At 46.5% G+C, this 27809-nt stretch overlaps 1 protein-coding gene across 5 annotated transcripts in view; it reads right to left on the minus strand.

The window, feature by feature from the left end:
• PRDM11 (PR/SET domain 11) overlaps nucleotides 1-27431 on the minus strand; it is a 49400-nt gene extending 21969 nt beyond the window's left edge. For 2 of the 5 annotated variants that reach the window (XM_050336384.1, XM_050336381.1), the window contains exons 1-5: nucleotides 26849-27050; nucleotides 9494-9612; nucleotides 9020-9123; nucleotides 7847-8109; nucleotides 7069-7136 (exon numbers count right to left, since the gene is read on the minus strand). In XM_050336384.1, the coding sequence (XP_050192341.1) occupies nucleotides 7069-7136; nucleotides 7847-8109; nucleotides 9020-9123; nucleotides 9494-9609 (551 nt within the window). In that variant the 5' untranslated portion in view covers nucleotides 9610-9612; nucleotides 26849-27050. Of the gene's footprint in view, nucleotides 1-684; nucleotides 1098-7068; nucleotides 7137-7846; nucleotides 8110-9019; nucleotides 9124-9493; nucleotides 9613-10689; nucleotides 11411-26848; nucleotides 27051-27350 lie in introns of those variants that run through there. The other 3 variants (XM_050336386.1, XM_050336382.1, XM_050336383.1) reach the window with 3 other exon arrangements.
• Between the last annotated feature and the right edge of the window lie 378 nt (nucleotides 27432-27809).

Below are 27809 nucleotides of genomic sequence, written 5' to 3' on the forward strand. Positions count from 1 at the left end.
CTACGAAGAAAACCTGCGTGTACACAGCTATGGGAAGAACCTGCAAAAGCAGCTTGTGGTTTAGCACTGGAAGGTGTCTAAGAATTGCGGTGGAAGAAGATAACTTCAAAAGCAGGGCCAGCAGTTCCTTTAAAAACAGTGTAGAAGCAGTCATTATCGTCTACCTTTTTCATAGCATTTATGCTGATCCTTCAGACCACTACAGAGAAATCATAAGTGGCGCAGCCTCAGAGCAATGAACACCAGTGATTACTGAGACCCCCAACAGCCCTCTTGGAAGTGATTCATTAGTGACTGGCAGATGATCCTCAGCTTGATAACACTGCTGTTTTATCACGGTAAAGATCGCCTAATCTTTTACAAGCATTTTTTCCACAGACTGGAGGTAGCTGCACTTCAACTCCCTCACTTGTAGGATTAGGTCAGACTCATAATCCATCCTCTACCCTTAGAAGATAATATGGAAAAGAACTAGATAAACAGATAAAGAAGATGATCTTAACTTGGAAACAACACATTTCAACACCCCACAACCACCAGAATAGGCTGTCAAGAAACCAATCACAGCAGGAGGACCTGTCTTGACAGACAACCCAGCATCTCACACAACACACAACGCTCTTATGGTGTCAAACTGAGGTATCCAAGCATAAGACAAAGAGGTGTTAAGGCAATGATACTTACAGCTTGTTGACGGGCTGTCAACCACGTCCAGATCCGCTGTCTGGAAGCCGTGCATCTGGTGGGATGAATGCAGTGTCGACTCGATGGCTCTCTCATGGGCTGTCAGGATGATGGCCGAGGGCCGCCCCATGCTGACGGGGCTGGAGAGGGACCTCTGCATGAATGCCAGTTTGTCCTTGGTCCTTCTCTTCATGTCGTCCCATCTGTGTTTAATGTCTTTTACAGATCTGGGGACCTGGCTGACTGATGTGATCTGCCTGGCTATGCCTTCCCAGATCTTGTCCCTGTCCGCATGGGATAGACGCATTGTCTCCCTCCCAAACAGCATGGCTTCATTTCGGGTCACCTCAGTGACCAAAATGTCCAGTTCTTCCTTGGAAAACTTAGGCTTCCTCTTTCGTTCAGACATGTTCCTTGGGTTGAACATCCCACAAAGCATAATTGGGTAAAGGAAATCAGCGCAAAGCAGCCCCCTGCATCCAACCACTTGGCCAGTGCAGCACTGGGGCAGAGGAGTTTGGTGGGATCCAGCTCCCCCCACCCGCAACAACCTCTCAGTTTTCCTCAATCGCACCAGCCGTTTTGTTTTTAAGAGGCAATTTTCAAGCTTAAGAAAGAAAACACCAAGCAACACTAGTGTGAAGGAGCCTTCTCAGCTTTAAAGGTAAAATGAAATTTTACACTTCGTCTGATGCCCTGACTTACATATGAGAATTTCAGTTCAGCCTCTTATCACTTGCCACAGTTTGTACACAGAAAAAAGTGTGTGAACTCACAATCACTCGCAAGGTGAATTAGCTTCTAAGGTGACAGTGCTCAAAATTTTGAGGAAATTTAGAGGCCTGAAACATATCGTATTGTTCTGCCTGGCACAACACACAGTGGAAACTTTTACAACACCCCTTCTGTTACAACTTGCGGGATGTCATGCAGAGGCTGTATCAAATTGGATTTTTTTTTAGAGTAGGGAGATTTTGACTAGACTTAGGCAATTTCTGCAACTCACTATCCCTGAGGAAAGGTCTTTTTTTCAGCTTTATGGTACTGCACATCCAGCATTTGTCTGCTTCACAGCAAGCTCTTGTTTCACCCAGAAATGGATGCCGTTTCCCATTGTTCTCAAAAGGAATGAGGCCACCCACTTGTTTTTCCTGGCTAGGCTTTCCATCACTGCCACTGACAGGAGTCTGCACCCAGTTTCTGGTGCTTCAAACAAACAACTCATAGCCTCAGCCCATTGAGAAGAACAGGCAGCCATCCTGAGAACAAGCAGTTTTGTCCAAAGGGAGTGTGTGTTAATTTTTCCAGCCACAGTCAAAGGAAACTTTAAAAATAAACAAAACATTAATCCTAACTATGTTTTTTTATCAGGGAAAGAAAAGAAGGCAGCAGATCTACTTAATAGGGAAGGAGAAAACAGACTGACTGAACATGCAGTTTTGCACATAAACAAGGTGGAATTAAGGACAGAGGAATAACCTGCAGCCTGGGCAATGGACATCTGTGTGTATGTATGCAGCACAGCACAGAGGAGATCAGAGGCCACATACAAGAAGTAAGATATCTTAATGGTTAGGACACCCATCAACTGTATCTCTGAAGTGACACCACAGGCAGGAAAACCTACTGGTTTCTCAGTGTGTTCAGTTTCTTTCTGCACATGGCCCCAAATTAAATTAAACCAAAGATGCTACTACTAGTAGACAGAACCTTTGATTTCATTTAATTTGGGATCTATTGTTAGTATCACTGCAATGTTAGGGGAATAAACTCTGGCTGGGATAGCTCAGACCCTCCTCTTTTGAAGAAATACATTTAATCATAAGATCTTGGCCAACTGCCCTCTGTGCAGGTGGAAAACCCACTCGATAGTACTTTCTGAAAATTTGGTATGAGCAAAGGCCCTGCATTTGTGATGGCCCTGCTGGTGCCTCCTCAGTGATAGGTGCCTCTCAGCACTGCCGTGGCCCAGTACAAGATAAGTGGTTTGGGATGCACTCGTCTGAAAGGTGCTAAGACTAAGAAAAACCTACAGAGAGGCACTGACCCTTGTCAGTTGCCGTTCTATTTTCTCCTTAGTGCTGTTAACACTGATGTTTAATCAATCTCACTGACGCTGCTGCTCTCCATCAGGGCAAGTGTCACAAGCTTGGTTAAAGCTGGAAATCCAGTAGGAAAAGCTGCTCAAATCCAAGCCACATACAGGGAGAGCTAGGACATAAGTGCACAGATGCATTTCACTGGAACAGATGTAAATGCATGTTTGAGACACTGTTTTGGTGGAGCTTCTTTTATAGAGGGAAAGAATGAGAGTTTAGAGAAGATGGCAATGAAAGATGGAAAGCCAGCAAAGCACTTGCTACACTGACCTCAAAAAAACCCAACAAAAAACCCTCACCAAATTAAAAGGAAAAAAAGAGTTCTCCCAGCTGAACACTGGAAGGAGGGAAAAGGCTTCTCGGAACACAGAGCAAGGGAATATTCACTGTTTCATTTTTATCACATTCAGCAAAACTGCGCTTCGTGTATATTCTCAGCAGGTATCCATGACTGCACAGTATCACCAGTGCCTCCATGTGGTGGAAACAAGCTGCTCTGGCGGAAAGAAGTAAATATTTTGCAAAGTTCTCCTGGGTAGGAATGAGCTGGCAGAACAGGAGTCTCCCCAGAGCTGCAGGGTAAGGCAACTTGACACGACCTCTTCTTGTTGAATTCACGGCTGCTGTCACTAGCAAAACTGCACTGATGGGGAATTAGAGGCCTTTTTGCTCTTCCCAGACAGGGTATCCCAACAAATGCACTTAGGACAGCCTGTGGTAGGCCTAGATATTCAGATTTCAGAGTTTCCATTCATTTGCTCCAGCATCTAAGAGAACTTATCTATTCCAATCGCAAACCTGCCACACAGAGAGTAATGAGCTCTGGCCAGTTTTAATCACAAATTCAATTAATGTTAGGTTCCTAGCAGGCACATTTACCTCCGCCTTATAAAAATGCAGACAGTATTACTAGCAGAGAGATCTGTTTCCCCTCATGCATTTCCTCTAGCATGCAGTATGTCCCTAGAGACAGTCACCAATATTTGCAAGTACTTCTCTGGGGTGCCATGTGGTGTCTCAGCAAGCTCTAGAGTCGTCCCAGCGGTGAGGCTGTGAATTCACACCTCAGTCCAGGTCAATCTGAGGTCCGAAACATTACAGCTATTTCTTTAAAAACACATGACATTGTAAACTACATGAACAGTGGGTACTAAATGATCACCCCACAAAGATATCAGCCAACTCCACTTTTTTGGCCTCTAAGAAACAAGCATATAGCTTTTCCAAGGGCTTTGCAGTAGTTTAGGGTTTTTTACAGGGATCACAGTACTTTAGGATCCTTTTGCTCTCCATAAATTTGACTCTGTAATGGATAAGAACGTTTGTTCCACTTGCTGCGAGGTAACAGAAATCAGTTTATGAAGTTCAACAAAATGACATTCACAGACTGGTGACTTTTACTCACCCTGAACACATGGGCAGTCACAGTAACCCTGACTTTTTTTTAATGTTTATTTTTAAAAGGTCCTGTAAAGTTGAAACAGCAGCTTAGTACTTAAAAGATCTACTGATCTAAGTTGGTCCTACTTTAAGCAGGCTGCCGGAGCACTCGACCAGAGCTCCCTTTCAAGTTCTATTATTGTATGAAGATAAAATCACAGACATCTCCACTATAAGGATACAGGACGATTTACAGAACAGTCTGGCTCCCCATGACCTCTTTGCTACTATGCTTGGAGAGAAAAGGTGGCAGAAAGGAAGGCAAAGGAAAAAGAAGTGAGGAAGTCTTGTGCCAGACTTTTCACATGAGAAAGGATGATTCTGAGCTGTGCCAAAAGCCTAAGTACTCAGGTACTCACACGTAAGAAGGGATACAGACTATAAATGCCTAAACTAGCCTGGAAACCCCAAACATGAGGCACTGCACTACAACAGTTCAGTTAGGGACCACCAGTTTGCAGTATTTCCTATCCTGCATCTCAGTCTGGGCCAAGTGACACATAGAGCGATGTTTCCTGGACTTTCTGAATTACTTTCATTTTTTGCTCAAATCCACTATTTCTAGAGGACACCAATAACTAAATAACAGAATTTCCTCAGAAGCAATCAGGAAAACAGATGGTTCTCTGCCACCCCTCAGAAGCTTGAAGAACTCCCATCAGCAGCAATTTACAGTTTGTGTCCAAGAAAGCATTAATTTCATTTGGGGTTTGCTGCAATCCATGATAATCAGCACCCAGAAAAATAAAAACAGAGGAAGATGTTTGCACAAGTCAAAGCCATGTAGTTTTATAAAGTATTGCAAACAACAGCACTTTACTCTGAACAGAGATGAAGGGTGCATTATTCTTCTGCCAGCAGCCAGCTTAGGAGAACATGCTCCCAGCATCAGGAGTTCACATCGGCTGACTGATGGATGAGAGAAAGGGCACGAGGATGCTACCATTGTCATGCCACCTGCTATGCTTCATACTTCTTCCTCCCTGTCATCCACTGCCCTGGATAAACAGTCAATTGAAATTAAACCAGCAAGTGCTGCAGTGTACATATTGTCCTCTGTGGGAAAATGAAAATGGGCTCAGATGTGGTATTCAAACAACAAAAACAATAGCCAGAGATCTACAAGAAGAGAGAAGCATCAGCACAAACTGCCCTCCCCATGCCATACCCACCTACTCAGAAGGTGAGTAGATCTACTTTGCAAAGCACTCCATCTGTGAGTGATAGCAAAGAGCACCATCTGAAAAACAAAAAGAGCGCTGTCTACAGCGTCCTGAAAGTATGGTTTCTGTGAGCAATCTCAGTGTCAGGTGATGTTCTGGCATAGGATATCAAGCACACCTCAGTTTGAAAGGTGCTAACAAACAAAATCAAGGCTTTTCAAGGACCTCTATTGCCACTTGAACTGTCAGTCAGACTCTACATAACATTACTGTTGGAAGGAATTTTCAAGAGTAAAATCAGAAACATCAGTTACACCAGTATAGGTCCTTTGGTACACCCTTTTCCAGAAGAGTTGCAAACGTACCCCTTCTGCAAAGCCACAACCTCCTTGCCTTTCAAGGCTGTATAGAACAGCCCAGACCACACTCATCTGGAGACTGAATCATGGCAAATACAAGTTTAGGCAAGAATATTCTGCTTTTCGGTGCTAGGACCACAAGTAGTGCCCATTTAAATCCAGACATCAAGCATATGTTCATGGCAGTAGGATAAAGAGATCATAGAATTTTTGCTTTTCAAGACTGTTTTGCCCCAGCTTCACTGTCATGCAGAAAAATTAAATCCTTTGCTGAACTTATAGAACACAAATGACAGAACAGCTGCTATCCATGTGAAGACTCAAATGGAGCAAAAGCAGTGCAACCACATATGACCATTTAGGTCAATCTTGCATCTACCTGTACTTTACACTATTTATTCCCTCAGTGAGTGACAGCTGAAAATCCTAGACATCTGGGCCAACAAACCAGGTAATTCCACACTGCTTTGCTCTCTAGGAAATGCCTTCTTGACAATAACTGCTTCCAAGATTCACCCCTGAAAACAGGATTGGTCGGAATGTGGGACAGGCCTCAGTATAGAGCAATGCCCTGTTCTGGTGACATACCACATGTATGAGGCCTCAGTGACCTACATTTTACAGATATATGCCAGTACTTGAAACAATGCATCATGGTTACACACTTTCCCTTCCTGCTGCAGTTCCCAAACCAGAGCCAGCCCCGCTCCTGGTTCAGTACGGACTCCCTGCCCTGCCGAGGCGCAGGGCCGGCAGAGGGAGCACAAGCACACGCATCAGGTCTGCTATCAGCACTGCTGCTGCTCACTCTCCTCGCACACGACAGCTCACACTGCCAAATGACAGCCATCACAGACAGCTGTTTCAAGTGAAGCCCAGAAGGAAAACAAAAAAAGCACTTCTTTCAGTGTCTGTCAAAGGGGAAGGGACAAAAAAACCCAAACCGAATCAAATGTTATCTTGGGGACAATGCAAAGCATTTTGCAAATATTTGAACATAACATTAAAAAAAAAAATGGAGTGAGACCTGTCAGCATTTTTAAGAGTGGATAAATAGGATCATCTTTATCATTCATCCTCATTCCAGGAAACAGCCATCCCTCCATGTACACATCTATGGCTTGTTTTAGACCTTTTCATTGAATCTGACACCAAAGGATACTCATTAAAATAAATACTGAAAGAGCACTAGCACAGAGTTTACAAAATGGGTGGTGGTATTTTGGTTTGTTTTTCTGACACACAAAACAACAAGGAGTGTTTGATGGCCTCTCTCTTGAAGACAGAGCCCCAAAAGGGAAGGCAGAAGAGAACTGGACTCACCTCATCCAGTTTGCTTTGGTTTCATCTGTCCCATCAATGGATTTGTAGCGGTTGTTCTTATCAACAATCTACAGAACAAGAGAACAGATGCAGCATGTCAACCAGCTGGTCCAGGCAGAAGAAGGTATACGAATCTCAGATTGCTGCTTGAGTTCCAAGTGATGATGTGAAACTCTATGTCATGAATCTCAGCTCTCCTGGTACCACAGGCTGCTGACCTGAACCTGCGTGTGAAGGCTACTCTGAACTAAGAGGTATGAGGGGAAAAAAATACAGAGTTTGGTGCTGGAGACTGCACGTAAATCAGTTCCTGATGGACTGGATCTCTTTTTTGCCCTCTTGGCCACCTCCTCAGCTCAGGCAATCTGGGAGGGCGTGCTGTAGGCCCATTAGAGAGCTCTGCAATCTGTAGATAGAACCCTTCCTCTATTGTCAAAATGATGACCAGAGCAGGGAAAGGTACTAGAGGACACTTAGAGACTGAGTGAGGATGGAAGAACATGGTTCTTGGCAAGAGAGAGAGCAGAAGCAAGTTCTGCTTCCTACAACTGTGAACTGAACTCAGGTGTCATGGCACCTGGTGTCCTTTCACATATCTATACCCTTAAGCTGCTAATATTTCTGGTAGGTTGATGGTTGTGTAGTGCCCATGTGGGTCAGCAGAAGACCTTCAGAGAAGGGGGAAGATGGCTAAGGTTTGGCATCACAAGCCTATGACTCCCCCAGCTCTGAGCTGCATCGCTGAGGTGTTGCTTAGTTGGGGAAACTTGTCACTCACCAGCCACGAGAAGAATCCTGCAGACCTGTCCTGGCTAGAGATCTGCCCCTCGTACGGCCCGAAGATGTGACCTTTGGGGATCACCTCATTCATACAGCGCACATCGTTCTCCCCACTGGGCTCTTTAACCACCTCCATTCCAGGCGGGATGGTCAGCGCTGCCCGGTCAGGAATGCCAACGGGCACCGGTGTGTCAGACACAAACACTGGGGGGCCATGGTTCGGACACTCATCCACAAAGTACTCCTGGCAGGACTCGCAGACTGCAGATGCAAAGGGAACCAGGGTTAGGCTGGGCACACATGATGCCTGTGCGGCTCACGCAGCACACAGGATGCACAGCACTCAGGCCAGCTCCCTGTCCTCCCCTCTGCCCAGCTGAGCCCCCTCCCCAATACCCAGCCTCCACACACACAGTCACTTCACTGGCTGCTCCCTTGTTTCTCCATGTCTCTCAGCAAGGGCTCTGCCCCAACCCACACCTGCCTAACCAACACATGCACTTGCATAAACCCTGATGCTCTACACAAATTTGCCACTGATGGCTGCATGCATGGGGAAAAGGCCCGTCACTGCCCGCAGAGACAGAGGCTGGGGGCTCCTGTACATCCCTGGTTAGCAGCTAAGTCCTCCAACCAAGATTTGATTCCCCACACGCCAAAGGGGGAGCTAAAACAAACATCCCTCAACACAAATACCCTCATCATATAGCCTTTATTCTGTGCTTGGGAGAGAAACAGCATCCCCAGGCACTTTCCTGGTGTCCAGACAGGGACACAGATCTGCCTTTTTTGTACGTATGCATAAGTGGCACCAGTTTTCTTTTCCAGAATACAGGGGAAAGAGTTGTCATTTGCACAATGCTCCCTTTGCAGCTTGTGAATTCAAGTCTTTGGGTTTTGCAGACTCTTGGGGTTTTCCAATGTGTGTTATCATGTTTCCAGCTTACTTTCCACCTATTTCCCTACCTCTGCATAATCCCTTCATGGACAAGCTGACTTTGTGCAACAGCTTCCTTTTCAAATGTGCCAGTCTTTTCAGGAGGGCATTTAAATTTGTCCATGGCTTCTTTTCCCCCTGCTTCCAGGCCCAAACCAGTAGGGCACCAACAGCGACAGACCCAAGTCTGTACAAGCAGCAGCAGTGCTTTTCCCTCAGTCACAAGATACTTACACCAGAAATCCACTTGCTGAAAGCTCTTGGTCATGATTAAATCCCGTTTCCCTTTCAGTTTCTTGGGCTCCATCTCCATGGACTGTGGGTCAGGCCTTCCAGAGCTGAGGAGGGAACAACAGAATGATGTTAACCTACCAAGACGTTGGGACTGCACACAGAGAGGAGCTGAGGCAATGGGGCCTGACAAACTCCTTTAGTCCTACAACTGCAGCAGAGAAATAATTCAACCTGTCATTCAACCTGCCAAAAGCTGGTACCTGAGATGGCTTAAGGCTAAAGCCTATAGCAGGTAGTGGCTTCATATAGAGTAGTGCACTAGTAGGTGACCACCCTTGTCAAACACCCCAAGGTAGACCTCACAAGGGAGAGCTTTAATAACTTCAAGAAGTTCAAGTATATTGCCCCAAACCAGCTGGGGGGTAGGTGGAGAGAAAGGGCTAGAGTACATCAGTCTGAAGCTCAGCCACGTACCAAGGCTGTCCATACTCCTGGTCCCGGCACGGAGAGCAGGCCTCTGTTTTTATTGTCACCATCTCACCTAAGGAAGCCTGCGTCTGGATCAAACAGTCCTTCAAGTTCTCACTCATGTTCTGAAAGAGAATGAAGGAAGGGAGGAGAAGTATGAGCACCAGGAAATCACAATCTTCCTCCCCCAGGCCAGGATACAGCCAGCAGAGCAGGCTCCCTCCTGGCACCAAGAGCCACCATCACACACTGGAGCACCTACACGTGCATGTAGGTGGAAAAGCCTTCCCGGGCTGGGGAGGGAAGAGCAGTTCAGCTCTAGGTCAGATGAACTGCGTGAAACACCACAGAGAAACCTGAGGCATTGAGAATCTGAAGTATGCTTCACAGTGCCCATTAAAAATGTTGCATATGGAATTTAAGACTGATGGGTGTGATATGCTATGGGAACATGGAGCACCACTACCTCAGAGCAGGTCTTTGGGGACAGAAGGACAAGAAAGGAATATAGATTGTGGCACTGAAACAGGATCTGTCTACAGACATAATATATGCCAGTTTCTATCTGGGAACAGAGTGCAGTGCACTACACCCCTGCAGATGGAGCTTTCCATGTGCTCTGGACACCTCTAACAAACAGGTAAGTGCCTACAGTGCCCTTCAGGACTCCACCAAGACTGCACAAATTATGCTCTCAATCTTCCTGTCCTTTGCAAGGTCCATAACTGAGCCACCCCTCTGGCATGCAAGTCTGCTGTACTGAAAATGCCTCTCCCTCTGCTCAACACAAGAGCCAGGAGTCACTTCACAGAATCACAGAATCACAGAATCAACAGTCACTCGATGTCTAAGGACAGCAAGCTCCAAAACGATAACTCTTCCCTCTTCCTCCTCCCATCATGGGGTGGTGCTGAAGAGAAAATACAGATGTGTCAAGTGATGATAATTTGGAATGGGTTTAATTTAGATTTTTGGAAGGGCCACTAAGCTTAAGAGCATCCCAACTTGAGAAGAGGAATAAAGCTGAGTGCTGCTCATCTCTTCATTGCATTCATCTTAAGACTTCCTCCAAGGTACATGAACTGGCTGCTCTCACGTACCATACCAGATCAGACATATTTCACACTGCTCCCCCACAAAGTCCCCCGGGATTCCCCTTTCCATGTCCACTGCTGGATGACATGCTTTGTTATGCTGCCTACCTGCAGTGCTGATGGAAGGGCCTCAGCAGCTGATCAGACTCCTTCTGTCGGGGGGGCTGGTGGAAGCGCCCATCCCCATCGTGACTCGGCTCAGGGCATTCCTAAATTCAAGTTCTAAGGTCGCAAAACCCTGAAAACAGGAATTTTTTTCTTCCACACATCCTTGTATGGGGCTAAACATCATGGAAGTCTGATCTGCCTTTCTGCTCAATTTACTGCAAGAAGGTTATTCCCAACATTTATGGTTCCCCTTTGCACCAGGGAACAAATGAATAGTTTTTCCAGTCTCACTTCTCACACATCAGTGTGCATCCTGAAAGACATTTATCAAGCCTGTATCAAGGAGTATTACTTAATATTCATACAGTGGTCTGAAAGCAAAGCCTCAGCATAACAACAACTAGATACAGGCAAACACATGCACTTTTAAGCCTCTACAGGATGCCAAAAACAAAACACTTTTTCTTTTAGAATTACCACCACCATTCAGAAGGAAAGAGATACTAAGGGCAAAGAGGGGCTTATAATTTTGGCAGGCTGAGTCCCTTGTCTGTGCTCTCTGGAGCAAGAGGAAAGCTCTCCAGTTCTGCACCTATGCACCAGGAGGTGCATCCAAAGGAGAAGAAAGTCTTTTCTGGAATGTCTGCAGTAAAATAGCTGAAGAAGGAAAAACCGTGGGGAGAGGGAAAATGTTAAAAGACAAGAAGAGACAGGTGCCCCAGAGCTGGTTAGCTGTGGGGCCTACACTGGCACAGGAAAGATGGATGTTGGCTGCAGGGCAGATGCTCTCAGTCAGAACAACCAACTGCTTCCGTTTTGGAAGCCTGGAAGACAGGACACCTGGAGTTAAAACACCCACATCCCCCAAGGCTTCAGTAGGAAGAGTTACAGACATCTGTCTCTGAAGATAAAATAGCTTTTCCTTTCCCACTCTTGCTTCATGGAGACTTATAGAGCAAGAGAAACCCTGTGATGACACAGTCTGACCTTCTGCCAAGGCAGGTCACCGTGCTTCCTTCAGTGAACTTCAGGTAAATTACAGTATACTTCCAAACAAAGAAAAAAATAAAGGGAAGAAACCCAGTGTTTACTTTACATACGAAGTTTCACATTTTACTGTATGGCACATTTTGCAGCCTTCCCTTCTCATGGTCCCCCCTGAACTCCCTCCAACTTATCAGCAACATTCCTGTGCAGCACTGGCCACAGCACTCCTGTGCTGGCAGGAGCAGCACCTTGCACCAAGATAACACCCTCCCTGGCCCTGCTCAGGATATCCATGTTTGTGTCCAAGTAATGCATTTACTTTCTGCCCACTGTGCCCAGCTGGGGTTCTGTTTTTGGTGAGCCACTGTGCTGCTGTAAGAGCCCTCACTCCCGTGACAGCTCGCAGGCCACCAAGCATCCCGTCAGCCCTCCCACCTGCTCTGAGACTAGATGACTGCTTTCAGGCTTTCACACAACTCCCTGTTGTCTCACTCAGCACATATTCAATCCCAACTCCACCACTGACTCACCTCTTTTCATTACTTGCAACTTGCCCAGACTTTATGTTGTTGACATACATAGTCCAATTTGATGGGTTTTCTTCCAGGACACCAACAAAGTTAAAATCAGAGGATCATTTAGGCTGCAAATGACCTTTACGATCATCGAGTCCAATGTAAATCTAGCACTGTCAAGTCCACCACTAAATCACAGAATAATTTAGGCTGGAAACAACCTTTAAAATCATCAAGTCCAACCATAAACTTAGCATTGCCAAGTCCACCAATAAACTACATCCTTAAGTGCCACAGCTACGTGTCTTTTACACACCTTCCAGCAATAGAGACTTAGCCACTTTCCTGGGCAACTTCTTCCAGTGTCTGGTAACTCTTTCAGTGAGGAAATTTTTCCTAATATCCAGTCTAAAGCTCTTCTGGTGCAACTTGAAGGCATTTCCTCACATCTTATCACTTCTTAAATTGAAGAAGAGACCCACTCCTACTTTTTGATTAGCATCAAGCCAAAAAACTATTCCCAGCTGACACTACTACACCTATCAAGCAATGGCTCTCCTTCTGTTTTCACAAAAAATGTGACCTTTAATTTAGTCAAATTTTCCTTTATGCATTGAACCATAGAATAACTTGGGCTGAAAGGGACTTAAAGATCATCTAGTTCCAATCCCACTGCCATAGGCAGGAACACCTTCCATTAGACCAGACTGCTCAAAACCCCATTCAATCTGGTCTTGAATATTTCCAGTGACGGGGCAGCCACAGCTTCTCTGAGCAACCTGCTCCAGTGTCTCACCATCCTCACAGTAAAGAATTTCTCCCTAATATGTAATCTAAATCTATCCTCTTTCAGTTTAAAGCCATCCTCCCTTGTCCTGTTGCTACAGGTCCCTCTAAAATGTCTGCCCCCAGCCTTCTTACAAGTCCCCTTCAAATACTGAAAGGCAACAATATGGTCTCCCCAGTCTTCTCTTCTCCAGGAAGAACCACCCCAACCCTCTCAGCCTGTCCTCATAGGACGTGCTCCAGCCCTCTGATCTTCACAGCCCTCCTGTTTATTCCTACCTGTTTATTCCTATGACCTGTGGTTCAACTTCAGTGCAATAATTACGCAAGACATACCAACAGTTTTACCTTTATTAAGTAAAATTATAACAACACCAGAAAATCACACTGTTAGAAAAGAATGATTTTTAAAAAATCAGTACAGACGGAATATTACAATTAAGACCCCCTCAAATCATGACCAAAACAATCCGTATCAGCTATTATGTTATTTTATTGGAAGCAAACATCAGACTGCAGTTAGTGTTCTAGTCTGCCCAATTAAAATTGAAATTGGTTTACTTGCTTATGAGTAACACACAACATTTTTTCAGTCTAAGTCATTATGTATGCTTTTTTTTTTTTTTAAATTATTTTTAAATTAGCATTTATGACCCAGAGAGCACTTCTGAGCCAGTCCTTTTAGAATCCCTGGATGCAAGTTAGCCAGAACAGCAAACTTTTAAAATGTACTGCTGTAGTAGCTGCTATTTCCCTGGTAATTTCCCAAGCAACTGCTACAACAGAGAGCATTACGCTGCTGCTGTAACTGGTACAATCTTCTAGCTTTTCTGCCAGCAAAAAAAAACATGAGATTTCTCCAGTTCCAGACCTCAGTAGATGACTGTGCTTTTAGGACTCTTTTATCTTCTGATGTATTTAAAGTGGTGTTTAGTTTTTCCTAATTTCACTGCCCATTAGTTTCTCTTTCTTGCCCTTTCTTTTCCCCCTTTAGTTTTCCACAGCTACAAGAGTGTTCACATTCTGCAGTTTTCACTCCTTCCACTTCATTGTTTTGGGGGTTTAATTGCAATTTTTATAGTTGCATTTGTTCTAGCACATAAATATGAAGAGCCTCTGAAGATTTCAGGTGATGTGGAAAAGCACCATGTAAGCACAAGGAGAGCGGGCTCCTTGGTTACTGTTGAAGGTGTTCCCAAGGGGTACTTGGCCTCCCATGTGTATGTTCCTGTGCCCACCAGGACGTTCAGCCCTCCAAATGTCATTGTGCACGCAGCCTACTACAAAGTCCTAGCAGCACGGCAGAGAGGACAATCCCTAGGTGAGAGAGATGCTGTGATGTTCAGGTGCTGTTTGCACACAACATCAAGCTCTCTGGACAGCAAAGGCAGTTGTGGTATGAGGCACAAAGGTCCTCAGCGGGCCCAGGACACCAGTGTGACTGCTAAAAATTCCAAGAGGTGCCCCTGGGTTCTCCCCAGGTTTACAGACACTGCCACATAACCTCTCCTGTTTTCTTCAAAAGTAGGCGAGGACTTGTCACATTTCTGCATGACACATATTAAGTTTCCAGTGATTTTACCATATTGCTCAAAATCAGGGAAGTAGAAAACACAAGAACATCTGAGCTGTTAATCTCTAATGCAGGAAAAAGCCTCCAAATGGGGCTGAACATGAACAAACCTGTGAATTCCTGTCCTCAAGTATGCCAACTTTATCACTGCCCCTCTTGTAGTTATTAGTTAACAGTCACAGACTCTTATCTGCATGGATCAGACTCCAGAACAGAGCTTTAATTTTACATTTTACTGGCAGGTTTCCCAGACTGGGACATTCTTGCATGTGAAACAGCCATATAGGAATCCATCCCCTCCTCAGCACACAGCTCCTTCACTCAGTTTCTCTCCACTGGCCTTCTGGAGGTCATCCCCTCTTCTTTTAAGAAAGTTCTCGCACAGCTTGTACCACATTTTAAAGTGCAGGCCCATGGTAAAAGATGGACTTGAGTTCATATGCTTTTTCTACAGTTGCATATTATTACCAGAAATAGTAATCCAGAACAGTCGGCTACTGATGAGTTGAGAAGGGGGAATAAAGCACAGCATTCAAGGCTCTGAGCTCTCCCCCCATGCAGCCATGGAAGACCCAGGCTGACCGTTCTCCCTGAGGTGAATTCACTTACCAAGGTCCTCGGCCATGCCAACCACTTCAGGTCACTTTATGAAGTACCAGCTGGCTATGCAGCTCATGTTCGCAGCCAAATCAAACACTGAAAGATCCCACAAAATAAGAGGGAGAACCAGTGCGCTCAGAGGAGGACCACTGTCCACAGACAGAGATAATCCAATGTGCCACTGGGAAAACTGCTTTTGCCTTGACAGTTGCCACAGCGCTGGCATAACTTTCCACCCAAAATAACAACGCTCCTATGGGTGAAGCTGTCCTCCACCCTGTGGTGCAGCAAAGCAGCATACCAGCACAGCAAAGGCTGGTGGTGGCAGGGTAAGACCTGATGACCTGCCTCCCAACCTGCTGCAAGGCCAGGGCTCTTCTCTGATGGACACAGAGCAGGGTTAAATGCAGCCAGCACAGCTGGAGACAACCCGAAGCAGTCACAAATTCAAACTTAATTAGTTAAAATTATAGAGCATGCATGATGTAGGACTTGAGCAGCCACAGGCTGTGACCAGGACTTCTCTAAATCATTGCCAATTACTCCACTACATTCTTTGAGTTTTGAAAGAACACTGAAGAATGTCAGAACTACATGAAAGATACCTGGAAAAATTACCAGTTTTTCTGCAGTTTTCTGAAGAAGCTTGGAGAGGAAGCTTCAAAACCGCAAAGACTTAAACCTGTTTTCCAGCAGGGAGGGCTTAAGAGTTCACAGTGGTTTTAATGACTTGCCCAAGACCAGTAACTGACATGACAAACAGCACAGGGGTGCCACAATACCAAATTCCTGCTGTCATCCTGACTGCAGACAGGTTGCAACAGGGAAATTCCCATTTGCCAGCCTGGAACTCCTCCTGTCATTTCATATGGATGCAAGATGTGTTCACACTGTCACTCTTACATGGTTCATTGGCAAAACATGTTATCAAAACCTTCCATGATCCACTTCATGACAGATGTGTTTCAGAGGGGGAAGAAGGAAGAGAACCTCTGAAATAACCCCTGAGCCAGTCTTAAGTTTGTTTTATGGTGACTTCTAATGAAGATGGAAAATGCTGATGACTAAAAGATTTGACACAACATTCTGTGTTATGGTCAGCTGGGAGCATTTGCCCTTTGTTGTTCTTGGAGTAGGAAGATGATCCATATGCCGTCATGGATCAGCACAAGTGTATGTAAACCAGGTATTATTTGATGCAACTTCCCTATGTTAACTGTTGAGTAAGGACTCAAAAAAGCAGGATGCTAACAACATAAAGATCCCATGCAGCCTAAAAGTTTCTGAAATAGTGTGACCTGCCACAGAACCAAGGCAGGTACTGCAGCTGAAGGAATATGTGACTTGCAATTTTAAAATACATGGACACTTCTCATTTTTGTTGTTCTCAGCTCCCTGTATTGATCTCACAGATTCACACTTTCAGGGTAGGAAGGAGAATTAGGTCAACCTGACTGATCCCCTGTATGTCCCATTCCCTTACCTTCAGCCTATAAACAGGACGAAAGTCTCCATCTGAGTTTAGCAGGAGGAAGAGAAGCCAACACTTCATCAGAAGTTCATCTCAACTGTTAATCCTCCTCGGAGACAAATTTTATGTGACTCTCTTTAGTTCTGGGCACCAGTCAGTTGTTCTTTCAAAGGGCCCTGAAACTAGGTGGGAAAGGCTGAAATGCCCGGCATCTTGGGACACTGCTTTGAACAAATGGAAAGAATTGCTTCTCAGGTTAATTACTGTAACAAACCTCACCATCTTTGGTCAGAACCGCCAGTTGCACTTCTTTGCCTTTGGCTTCTTCAACATAAATATATACCTTCATTTATAAAGTTAGAACAAACAGACACAAAACCCCAGTACTAAAACTAGATGCTATTCCACCAACATTTTTCTCCCCAAAGACAGAATAAGCATACAACTAAGTGGCAGGTGTAAGCCTTCTTCCTTAAAGCACTACTGAAAGATGTTTGGATAGCAACAGTGATAAGCACTGAATTAAACTACATATATAGTAGAGCCCTGGATACGTACCCATGCAATATCTTCTCAGCTTTCCAACAAGTTTCATCATTCTACCGTGTAATCCTTCTAATTTTCTCTCCACTGCTTCAAGATGCTGGCACTAGAAAGCCACAAGCGATGTCAGACTGAGTCTAAAGTAAATATAAGGGTTACAGACATAAAACTACCTCCTCATTCATTACCTCCCTGTTTGTGTCCAAAATCATGGTTGTCTTTTCCAGCTAGGACCTGGCACAGAAAGCTCCCCAGAGCTGCCTGCCCATTCTGACCCCCATGTTCTCACAAGGGACTGCTCAGGACACAGCCTCCCTTCACAGATCACGTTCAGGATATGCCTTTCCAGATTCATAACTCTCCACCTGGCTGCATGAAAATTATTTTGTTTCAATGGCTCCATTTACCAAACCAACTGCGTTATACCGTCCTGCCCCTATTAACAGCTACAATCCACCAAACATATTTCATCTACACATATTGTCAGTGGTGTCATGCTTTCTTCTGCATCACTGAGTAAGTGTCAGGCAGAACTAGCTTCTCCCTTCCCCTCATCTGAAGGGAAGAGTTATCAAGTCTACTTCTTTGAAAATGCAGCCTCCACATATCATGTTGCAGAGACTCTTCTGTAAAATGATCAAGCTCTAGCTTAAAATAGCTGGATTATTTGTTCCACTCATCTAAAGTGGCAATACCAGAACTGTGATCTTTTGATACTGAAAAACCATTTTCTGTGTTCACCTTAAAAGTTAATCTGCAAATAGCTGATTTATTAGTGTGCTAATACTGTCCTTTAGCTTAGAGTATCCTTTATCCCCTTTACTATTTATACTGCCATTTCAGTGTATTTATTGGATGCTGACTCTCTATCAATCACTACCGTCAGTTCCTAAGCCACTTGTATTTTATTGATATTCTCTGGCATTAGATACTAATTGGGTTCTCATGCACTGAGTTAACTGCCTTATATATGTAAATATATCACATCTACAGATCTTTCTTTAAACCAATGGTAAGCTTCTCAAAAAACAAAATCAGACCTGTTTAAGAAGTACAAGACACGTTTTGTAACACCAGTTTCCAAGCATGAATAACTTTGTATTCACCCAGGATTGGTGTCATGCTACTCAGCTTATCGTTTCCTGGGCCATCCACTTGGCAATTTTCAAAACTGTCCCAATACGATGACTCTTTCAGTCTCCTGCATTTGCTGTGATCCCAAGACTGATTAAAAATGAACATCAGCAAGCTAGAGACCTCCCCTCATTCACCTAATGCTCACTATGTTTAATGGGAACCTGCTTTTTCCTTAGCACAGCTGCCAGCAAAACTTTGCTTACCCACAGGGCCCCAAGCTACACAACTGCTACGTGGGTCCCTGGATCCCTTGTAGTGCTCAGCTTTTGGATAATGAACTTAGCCTTTCCCTACTGCTGGCCCAAACATCAAACTCAATGGCAATCAAGGGCGCAGAGCTCAACAGAGGGAATCAGAGATGTGAATTTACTGCCCAAATGACCTACTCTCATCCATGGACAGATAAAAAGGCTGAAGTGAGGAAGAGCTTGGGTAGGCATTGACAGGTTGGGCCACCGCCACACTCCTACTCTTCTGCTGTGCTGGGAGAGGGAAAAGTGCCTTTAATGTTTTATAAGGCACGTGTAGGAAATTCAAGATGCCCCGATGAGGTCCTTACAGCCTCACTCTGCACCTGGGACCCTGCCACACAGCACTCAGCACCTGCCTGCCACCCCCACTGCCCAGCCACCCACACTGAGGTCACGCACATCCAGAGGACCCCTGCACTTGTGCAGGTTGGCCAGCCTAAAAATTTCTGTGGGTGAGCAACACTAATGATTCATGTATTTGAACAATGATGGAGGTAAAAAGGGAAAGGGAAGAGAAGGTGTGGGGGTGGGCAGGAAGCAAACCCCAGACACTATTTTCTAAATAGCAGATGTGGCTATTCTGGCTAGCAAACTTCCACTTTAATTTCTAACCCACAGAGATGGGAAATGATTCATGAAAAATCAACGGGATAAAATTAGCTGGAAGGCAGAGAGATAATTCATGCAACCCAACCGTCATGAGCTGAAGTGCCAGCACTACCAGCACTGCCTGGCATTTCAGCCTCCGGTGCCCTTCAGTGACTGGCACCCAGCCAGCAATCAGCTCCACATATACTTCCTTAGTGTCTAAATTAGCCCCTCTGAAAGCACATCCATATTCTAACAAGACAGCCTTTCACTTAACACTTTTCTAGAAGTTCCAGCTTTTTCTTTTCCTAAAAAAAAGAAAAGAAAGATTACCTGCAGTACTCTGCGTTTTCTTCCCCTGGTAAATGTTTAGTGGTGTCAGAAGACCAGACACGACAGACAGGCTTGCAGACACATCTGTAAAGCTATGCATTAAATTCAAGCTGCCCCACTGTCAGAAAACTCAGTGCATTTTGCTGGAGCTCCCTTTTCCTGCACTAAGTCAACACCACACTCAAAAGCAACAACCAGCTGCTGGTCTGCCTTTACATTACATACGCCAATGTTTTTTTGTAAGACTGCCCTTAAATTCTGTCACAAAACACAATTTCACCCTTGTAACAGCCACATGACAGAAAGTTTCTTGAGCAGAAGGTAATACTTACAAATTGCAATCCAAAACTCTTTATCCCAAAGGCAGATGAGAAACACCCACCCCTTCAAGAGACCTCTGGACTTCCAGTAGGCACCTGGTTATTGAGCAATGCCCCTTCCCACCACCCAACTCAAAAGTTTCAGGAATCAAATGTCAAATTGTAAAGCCTCTGCAGCACAGACACCTCTAGGCAGGCAGTGTCAGGTGCAGGGGGATCCCCATTCCACTGGGACCTGTGCGTACAGATGCAGAATAAAGATAAAATCCTGCTTTGGCACCGTTTATCCAGTTGGTGCCTGTTCATTTCTGTTGAAGGATGTTACATGACAGTTCCTCTATGCTTGTTACAGTGGTTTCACTCTACTCGAGCTTCAGGACACGGCAGATGGCTCCTTTCTTTTTACTTGTTCAGCAAAAAGGGAAAGAATATTTGTAGGGAAATGAGAAGGTAGGAGCAAATCATACTTTCATTTGTTCCCAAAATTCTGACAAACTAGCTCAATCCTTTAAAAGCACTAATGAACACAACTGGAAGAATGAGAAAAAATCAACTGCTCCACAAAACGCAGAGGAAGCAAAAGCAAGAGCCATATTTATTTCTCCTCATTTGTACCTCTTGCAGGCCATTAGGAAGATAAGATCTCACAGCACAACAGACATTATTCAGAGCTGGTAAATCTGTCTACAGGTTAGGGGCTCATGTTACGCGGCTTGCATAAGTACTGGTTGAGCATGGGTCACACCGACCCTTTTCCTTGGGGCAGGCAGGAGTCCAGATACTCCAGTGTCGGATCTGCCAAGAAATTAGATATCCGTGTGCTGAATTCACCACCACCACCACTTGATCCGCACATTCCCTTCCATACAGAGAGAGAGGTGTTCAGACCCTGTAGATCATAACACAGCTAACAAGAAAAAAATTTTCAGCAGGGGCCAAGCACTTCTGGTCCATTCGTGCAACCCCCACTCCTCAAGAGCATCTTCTACATAAAGGTATTGGGTTGCACAGAAATGCCTGGTCCTTTATGCTATGGGCAATTTTAAAACGCTGATTAACAGAAGCATGGAAGGAGCCTAAGGAATCATTCAATTCCAGTCCAAAAAGCAGAGGGAGCATGTCAGAGTGACTTCACGTACACAAGTCACTGAAGGACTACAAAAGTTCACCAACTACCCAACAGAACTCAAACCCAACAGTTCATCACCTGACCAGGAATAAGACCTAGTTAAAAAAAACCAAACAAACAATCAACCACCAGTTAAGTCCATCAAACCTAAAGAGGATACATTAGCATCTGATGTAGTTGGTGCAAGCTCTCAACATATGCAGGAGATGCAGTAAGTGGATCCACCATCCTGGAGGTACTGCCTTTGCAGCAACAATGCAGCATTAGCTGGTGTGACTCTGAGCCAAGAGTCAGATACCACTACACCCATACACCAGCCCTTAACTACTTGATTTAGGTAAAATTTCTCAAGGAACAAAGCAACTTACACACATATCATACATAAGAATGTTCTCTTTCCAATCACAAAGGGAAGAGAAAATTAGTAATTAAAAAGTTTCTTCAAAAGCTGATTGAACTAATTTGATCACAGAAAAGATAGTGTGCATTCCTAGTTGTGAAACATGACAACTCTATAGACCATATTATATTGTTCATAAAAGTATGTTTCTGTCTCATTGGTACTGATTTTTATTGCAGTCAGTTTCCAAGTGTTTTCATTCACTTTATCTGAAGGAATAGAACTGGACTCTGCAAACTGTGGCATCTTTAACATAATCATTAGCCTTTCCAAGCAAGAAGTCTCCAATGTAAAGAAAACGGAAGACCACATCAAGTACTCCAGCAGCCTCAGAAGACAAGAAATTAAAAAAAAACAAACAACAGCAAATAGCCTTGATATAAACAGATATGAGGAAGTCAAGGTTTATACAAATGAAACGTGTAAAGAGGAACACACCGGGAGTGGAAAAATAATCCCAGTCAAACTCACATCTTTCCAGAAAGATGCTATGTACACTTAATCTGCAGTTGAAGAACCACATTTAACTCCACTCAGCATATTATGATACAGCTTATATGATACATTTTCTAAATCAAGCTTCATTGTACCAAAAAAAGAATGTACTGGACAATATTTCAGATTGATTATCAGCCTGCAGATGGCTGATGGCCCTGACCAATATCAGCTCCAACTACCAGCCTTCAACACTGAAAGCATGTTAGTGGGGGCCACTGAAGCCCCAGATGCCCTGATCCATAGTCAGGGGCCTGGAGACAGTGCTCTGCAGCACGCAGCAATGACTTGGTTTGGGGACCGGCAAAGGATACTCAGTGTTATCAGCTCCCCACTGTGCAAGGCAGGACCACCACTGACTCTCAGGGGGAGCTAATTACAGCAATTCTACAGCTGGCACACAAGATAATCCTCCACATCACCTCCTGTGCACTTTTACCACTCTGTCCTTATACATCTCACCCAGTACTCACACTTAAGTTTCCACTAGCAAAAGCCAGGCCCCAGCTGAGAGCAGCACAGGCAGCCCGGCTGAGCCGCTGGGAGTGGCAGCCCCGGTAGGGCTCAATGCTGAGTCTTTAGAATAGCAGTCTCTCCTCTGGGACAAGTCACTACAGGCAAAGTAAAACTAGCCTTGCTGAAAAGCCAAAGCCTAAGAAGGAGAGAAGAAAGGGGGCAGAGAAACCAAGCTATTTATCAGAGCGTGTTCAAACTGGACAACTTTGCTTACGATAGACCCTTCCGATGGGCCCCTTACTATGGCTGTCCATGACCGAGGGACTGCACTGAAACAGGTCTGCAGTACGCATTACTGGTCTCCCTCTGGAGGCTGCCAGTTTCTGCAGCTTAAATTTTAAATTATATGTATAATGTTTTTACCTTTTGACTGCAGGGAAACTGTTCTGAGTCTGAAATGCCAGAGTACTGCCTCCCAGCCCTGCAGAGAAACAAGGCATTTGAGCAACAGCCCTGAAGGATACTAACTATCCTGCTCCCACAAACGGATCAATGACCCAGAAGCATAACAGCAAAGCTTCAAGTTTCAATATTCTTAATTGCTTGACTGTCTCTCTGCAGAAACATAGGCTCTGACAATTATGTGCAGAGGCTGAAATGAAAGGAGGAAAAATGCCAGTTCTAGTACCACCTTCACTGACTCTAGTGGAAGTCCAAATTCTACATGGTGAGGACAGTGACCAGACTTCTAAAAAAACCACATTGCGAACATGATTCTAGATGCCAAGTCAAAATTTAGCGCTTCAACTCCACTTTTTTGCCTCCTTGCTCTCAATCCTCCTGGTCTTTTCTATGAGCATTGTAGTGCCTATCACATGGAGGGCGTGATAAAGAAAAAGTTCTCTAACATGGGATACTTGCGTTGGCCTCCTCACCAGATTTCTTCTCCATCCACCTTGGCTGCTCCCACCTTTCAAAGATGCCACAGAATGGCTGTGTTTTCCATTGCTCTTCAGCCTCTTTTATCTGCAAACTTCCTCCCTTTCTGAAGACCTTTTCCCTCATCTTCTTTCTGAAGATGCCATTAAGGGTGATATGAACCTCTCACCTTATCTCTACTTTTTCTTTGGGTGGCTGGACTTGCTACGGGAATCCACTTGTACAGGCAAGTTTAACTAGCAGGGATTCCTGAAAAGCAACATTTCACTATGCAGCTTTAGATGGAACATTGCTCTAGAGGCTTTATTTATAAATGCCTTCAGTAGCAGAGAAGAGTTCACAGGGAGAACGGAAAAGCCTGTGAAATTAAAGCCTTCTTTACTCCACTACTGAAGAGAGGTCAGTGCAAGAGGAGGCACTAAAACTGTCTGCAGCTGCACAAGAGCTCTGGTCCAAGAAACTTCATCCACTACAACAGAGCCTCAGGCAGGAGTGCTGTACAGACACACTTGCAATGAAATATGCCACAAGCATGACAAGGAGCGAAACGTGAAGCAGCAGAGCAAGCATCCCACAGCAGGGCTGCCCAGTGGCAGGTCGGGAGGAATTCTGCCAATCGCTCAATGCAAGATCAATTACACGTGCTGACTCCACTTCACTGGCCTGTGCCTCAAGCAGCTCTCAGCCCTGGGGTCCCAAGGGTTCGTGCTCAGGTGAGAGACCAGATCAGTCAACTCAACATCGATGAAAGAAGATACATCAAGCATACCCTGATGTGCATCCAACTGACTCCAGATTTCTAAAAAAATGCTGGAAAGCTGCAATCCAAACTGAAGAATAAAAGTGATGTTTGTTTGTTTTGGCTTTACTTAGGAAAACCATAGGTCTCAGATACACATGTTCCCAATGCAAAAGAGGCATCAGAAGTTCCCACCTGCACTCAAGCCTCTGGGAACAAGAATAATTACTTCTCACAGCTACCCTGACTTGTATCTTCAGATCACATTTTAGCAGCTTATTTCTTCCTTCTGGAGGATCCCCAGTTAACCTACAGTATTATTATTCATCAAACTAAAAACATACCCAAAACATTTTGTCTTTGAAACTATGTTTAGTTTCCCCGTGCAAATTTTCACACCCATGTAGCAACAATGGATTGGCAATAAAAATTTTAAATATGCTACTCCAAAACGTCACGAAGTTTAGGCAGTATTTTAAGAGCTCTGGAAATGGTTTAATAGCACTTACAGTTGAACCATCAAGAGACAGGCCCTGCTAACAGCAACTTTAAGAATAAAGAGCTAGGTAAAAGCACGTACTTCTCTTGCATAAATGGACATGAGGGAAAAAAAGCTTAAAAAACCACAACTCCACTTGGGAATTAGTCAGCATGAGACAGGAGTTACGAAAGGAAAAAGGAATATTAAAAAAAAACACAGAAGGATAAAGTGTACACAGTACTCTCTATAAAAAAACCAAAGACCTCTCTTGTCTGGGCTTGTTGTTTTTCTCCTCAATATATATACTTTGATTCCTGATTCAGGGCGGCAACTTCCACTCACCACAATGCCTGCGGCCCCCTGATCACAAAGCCACCCTGCTGCAGTGGAGGAGCCCTCCCGCTTCAGGCTCCTCTTGCAATACTCACAGACACAACCTTTACACTGCTCCTACCCCTCTCAAGCAGGTCCATCACTTTCCAGCAAGGAATACAAGCAACAACCTGCCCCCAAACCATTCCAATAAGACGGACCTTGCGTCAGTTCATAAAAAATAAGGTTTCAGAGAAGTTCTTGCTTTTGCAAGAAATCACGTATCACTCTCACAATAATCCTCCTCTTTAATTGTCAAAAAGTCCAACTAATTGCTAGCAGCGACCAGTAAGACTTGCAATGGGACAGTCCCCCATAAACTGGCCCAAGAAGTACCATGCTTCATGCATGGTCCACAAAGACGCTAAAGGAGCAACAGGCCCATATCCTAAAACCAGAAAGCTCCACACCAAAGCCAGCACTGAATCGAGAGCCACAGGACCTCCTTCACAGCCCACGAACAGCCAGAAGGAGCGGCAGCTTTTGACATTACTGCCAGGCAGGAGGGAACTGCGACTTTCCCTATCCCGCTACTCCACCCTGCAGTGGGATTGGCCAATTCAGCATCCAGCCAAGAGCCAGGGCAACTATTAGCATCTCCCATGGCTACCTCAAATCCTCCCTGGTGAGCACTTCCAGCTAGCCAACTCTTCCTTCATTAACACAGTCCTTCTGCTGGCCCCACCAACAGCCCCGACACTTGAACTCTTTGCAGGCTGCATGTTATTCAAGAGCCCTACCTCACTCAGCCCCGTGCTAAACTATTCTTTTCTGAGCAGAAGCAGCTTTGGTCCGAGCACCTCTTGCAAGAAGCAAACACCCATCAACTGAATACTTTCATTTCCGATTGCAGCTTGCACTTGAAAACACACCGTCCTCATTAGACATGTTCATCTTTTGTGGGGTTTATACAAAATCCATCAGAGAGTTAGGAGTCATTTCCATGTCCACTTTCACTGCTTACAATCTTGGTGACTGGACAAACAGAAATTCAGCGGACAAAAAACCCAATCCAGGCAGCAAGCTCATGGTCCACCAGTCTCTCAGAGAGTCGAGGAAGTCAAACCTCACTGACAGGACCGGATCCAGGGGGCTGCTGGATATTTGGGGCTGGGGCTCTTTTGCTGCTCGACATAACACTGCACACACCTGCAGAGCTGGAAAACAACCTTATCTTACAGTTAGGCTGGTATTTTTTAAGCTGGTTCTGCCAGTTCTCCTCCCATTAATGAGAGGCATTAATCACAGGAGAAAGAGGAAGCAACACTAAGCCAACAGTTTTGCCCACAGGCCAGCTTTTTATTTTTTGTCTCGGGGATCTGAAAGGGGACTTGGGAGGCATCTTCTGTTTCCTTTTCAAATAGGACAAGGAATACAGGAACATTTGCAAAGAAGCTTCTCTAACTTAAAGATTCTCTAACTTAAAAAAAAAAAAAAAAGAAAACACAGAAGGAAAAATGCCCAAGAATATGCATTTGCAGTTTTTCCACGGGAGTTAACAGAGCATCCTGGTTAAGCTATGCAAGGACAACTCTTTCCTGGCGGTCTGCACGGGTCCGGGCGATGCTGCAGGCACGATGCCCGCAAGCAGAGTGCAGCCACCGCGGGGTTCCCGTTTCTCTCGGGTCCCGGTCCCGGTCCCGGTCCCCGCCGCCGCCCCCGGGAGCGCCCCGCGCGGCCCCGCCCCCGCGTTCCAATGTGGCGCGCGCCCGCCCGCCCCCGCCGCCCATTGGCTGCCGGGCGCGTCAGTCACGGGCTGCGCTGGCGGCCGCGGGGGCGCGGGGGCCGGGTGGGGGAAGCCGCGGTGCGGGCGGGAGCGGCGCGGCGGGAGCGGCGGGGACGGGCCGGGCCCTGCGCTGCCCGCGCCGGCGGGGAGAGCGGGGCGGGGAGGGGGGGCGATACTTGTGCCCGCGGGTCGTTGTTGCCGCCCCGCCCGCTGCGGGCACCCCTTACCCGGACCTCCCCCCCAGGCTGGGACGGGTCCCCCCCACGCGCTCCGCAGCCATTTTCGTGGCCACCTTGGCTACCAGCGAGGCTGACTCACCTCGGCGCTGCGGGCGCGGGGAGCCCGCCTCGGCGTCGGGGGGCCCGCTCCGCCCGGGAGGGGCGGGGGGAGCCCGGCTGGCTGCGCCCTCCCACCCCGCCGGCCCCGCTGGCTAGTCCCAGGCGAGGACGGGTCCCGGGGCCGGGCCGGGCTCGGCGGAGGCGGCAGCGGCGGCTCCCTCCCTCCCGGCCGTGACCACCATCTTATTAGCACAGGAAATGACATGGAGAACGGAAGAGAGGGGCGTTCGGGGGCCGAGCCCGGGGACCCCCCGAACCGGGGGGAGGTGCCGCCGGCCCGCCCGGCCCGGCCCGGCCCGGCCAGCCGAGGCTTTCCCGCGGCCGCGCCGCTCCCGCCCTCCCTCCAAATACCCGAGCTGGGAAAAGAGGAGGGGAAAAAATAGTAAAAACCAACCCCAAAAAGCCGCACAAAGCAGGGGGGAAAAAAAACCCAAACAAACCCAGAAGAAGCCGAGCAAACCCAAACCGCCCGCGGTCCCCACCTCCTGCTCCCGAGCCGGCGAGTTCCGCGCGGGGCCGCCGGCGATCTGCGCCCGCGGCCGCCGGGGGGCTCGAGGGGGCTCCGCAGGACACAAACGGCGCGGGCGGCCCGCGGGCACCGCGCGGGGGGAGCTGCCGGCCGGGGGGGCCCGGCCCGGCCGAGGCGCCGGGCTCCGCTCCGGGCGCTGCCGCGGGCACCAACCACCTGCCACCGCCCGGCAGCCGCCGCGGCGCCCCGCGGAGCCGGGCCCGGACCCGGCAGCCCGCGCCCTCGGGGCCGCCCGCCTCCGGGGGACGGCGGCGAGACGTGACCCCCGCCCGGGGCAGTGCCCCGGGGCTCTCCCGCCGGCCGGGGGCGGGGGCGGAGTTGCCCCGGGCCGGACGCCCCTCTCACCGGCAGCGCCCCGCGCCTCTGCCCGCCCGTCGGGAGTGTCATGCTCTTCTGTGAGAAATATATCAGC

Source organism: Myiozetetes cayanensis, unplaced genomic scaffold (genome assembly GCF_022539395.1).
Source record: "Myiozetetes cayanensis isolate MyiCay16 unplaced genomic scaffold, myiCay2020 scf6-25, whole genome shotgun sequence".
NCBI classification, from domain to species: domain Eukaryota; kingdom Metazoa; phylum Chordata; class Aves; order Passeriformes; family Tyrannidae; genus Myiozetetes; species Myiozetetes cayanensis.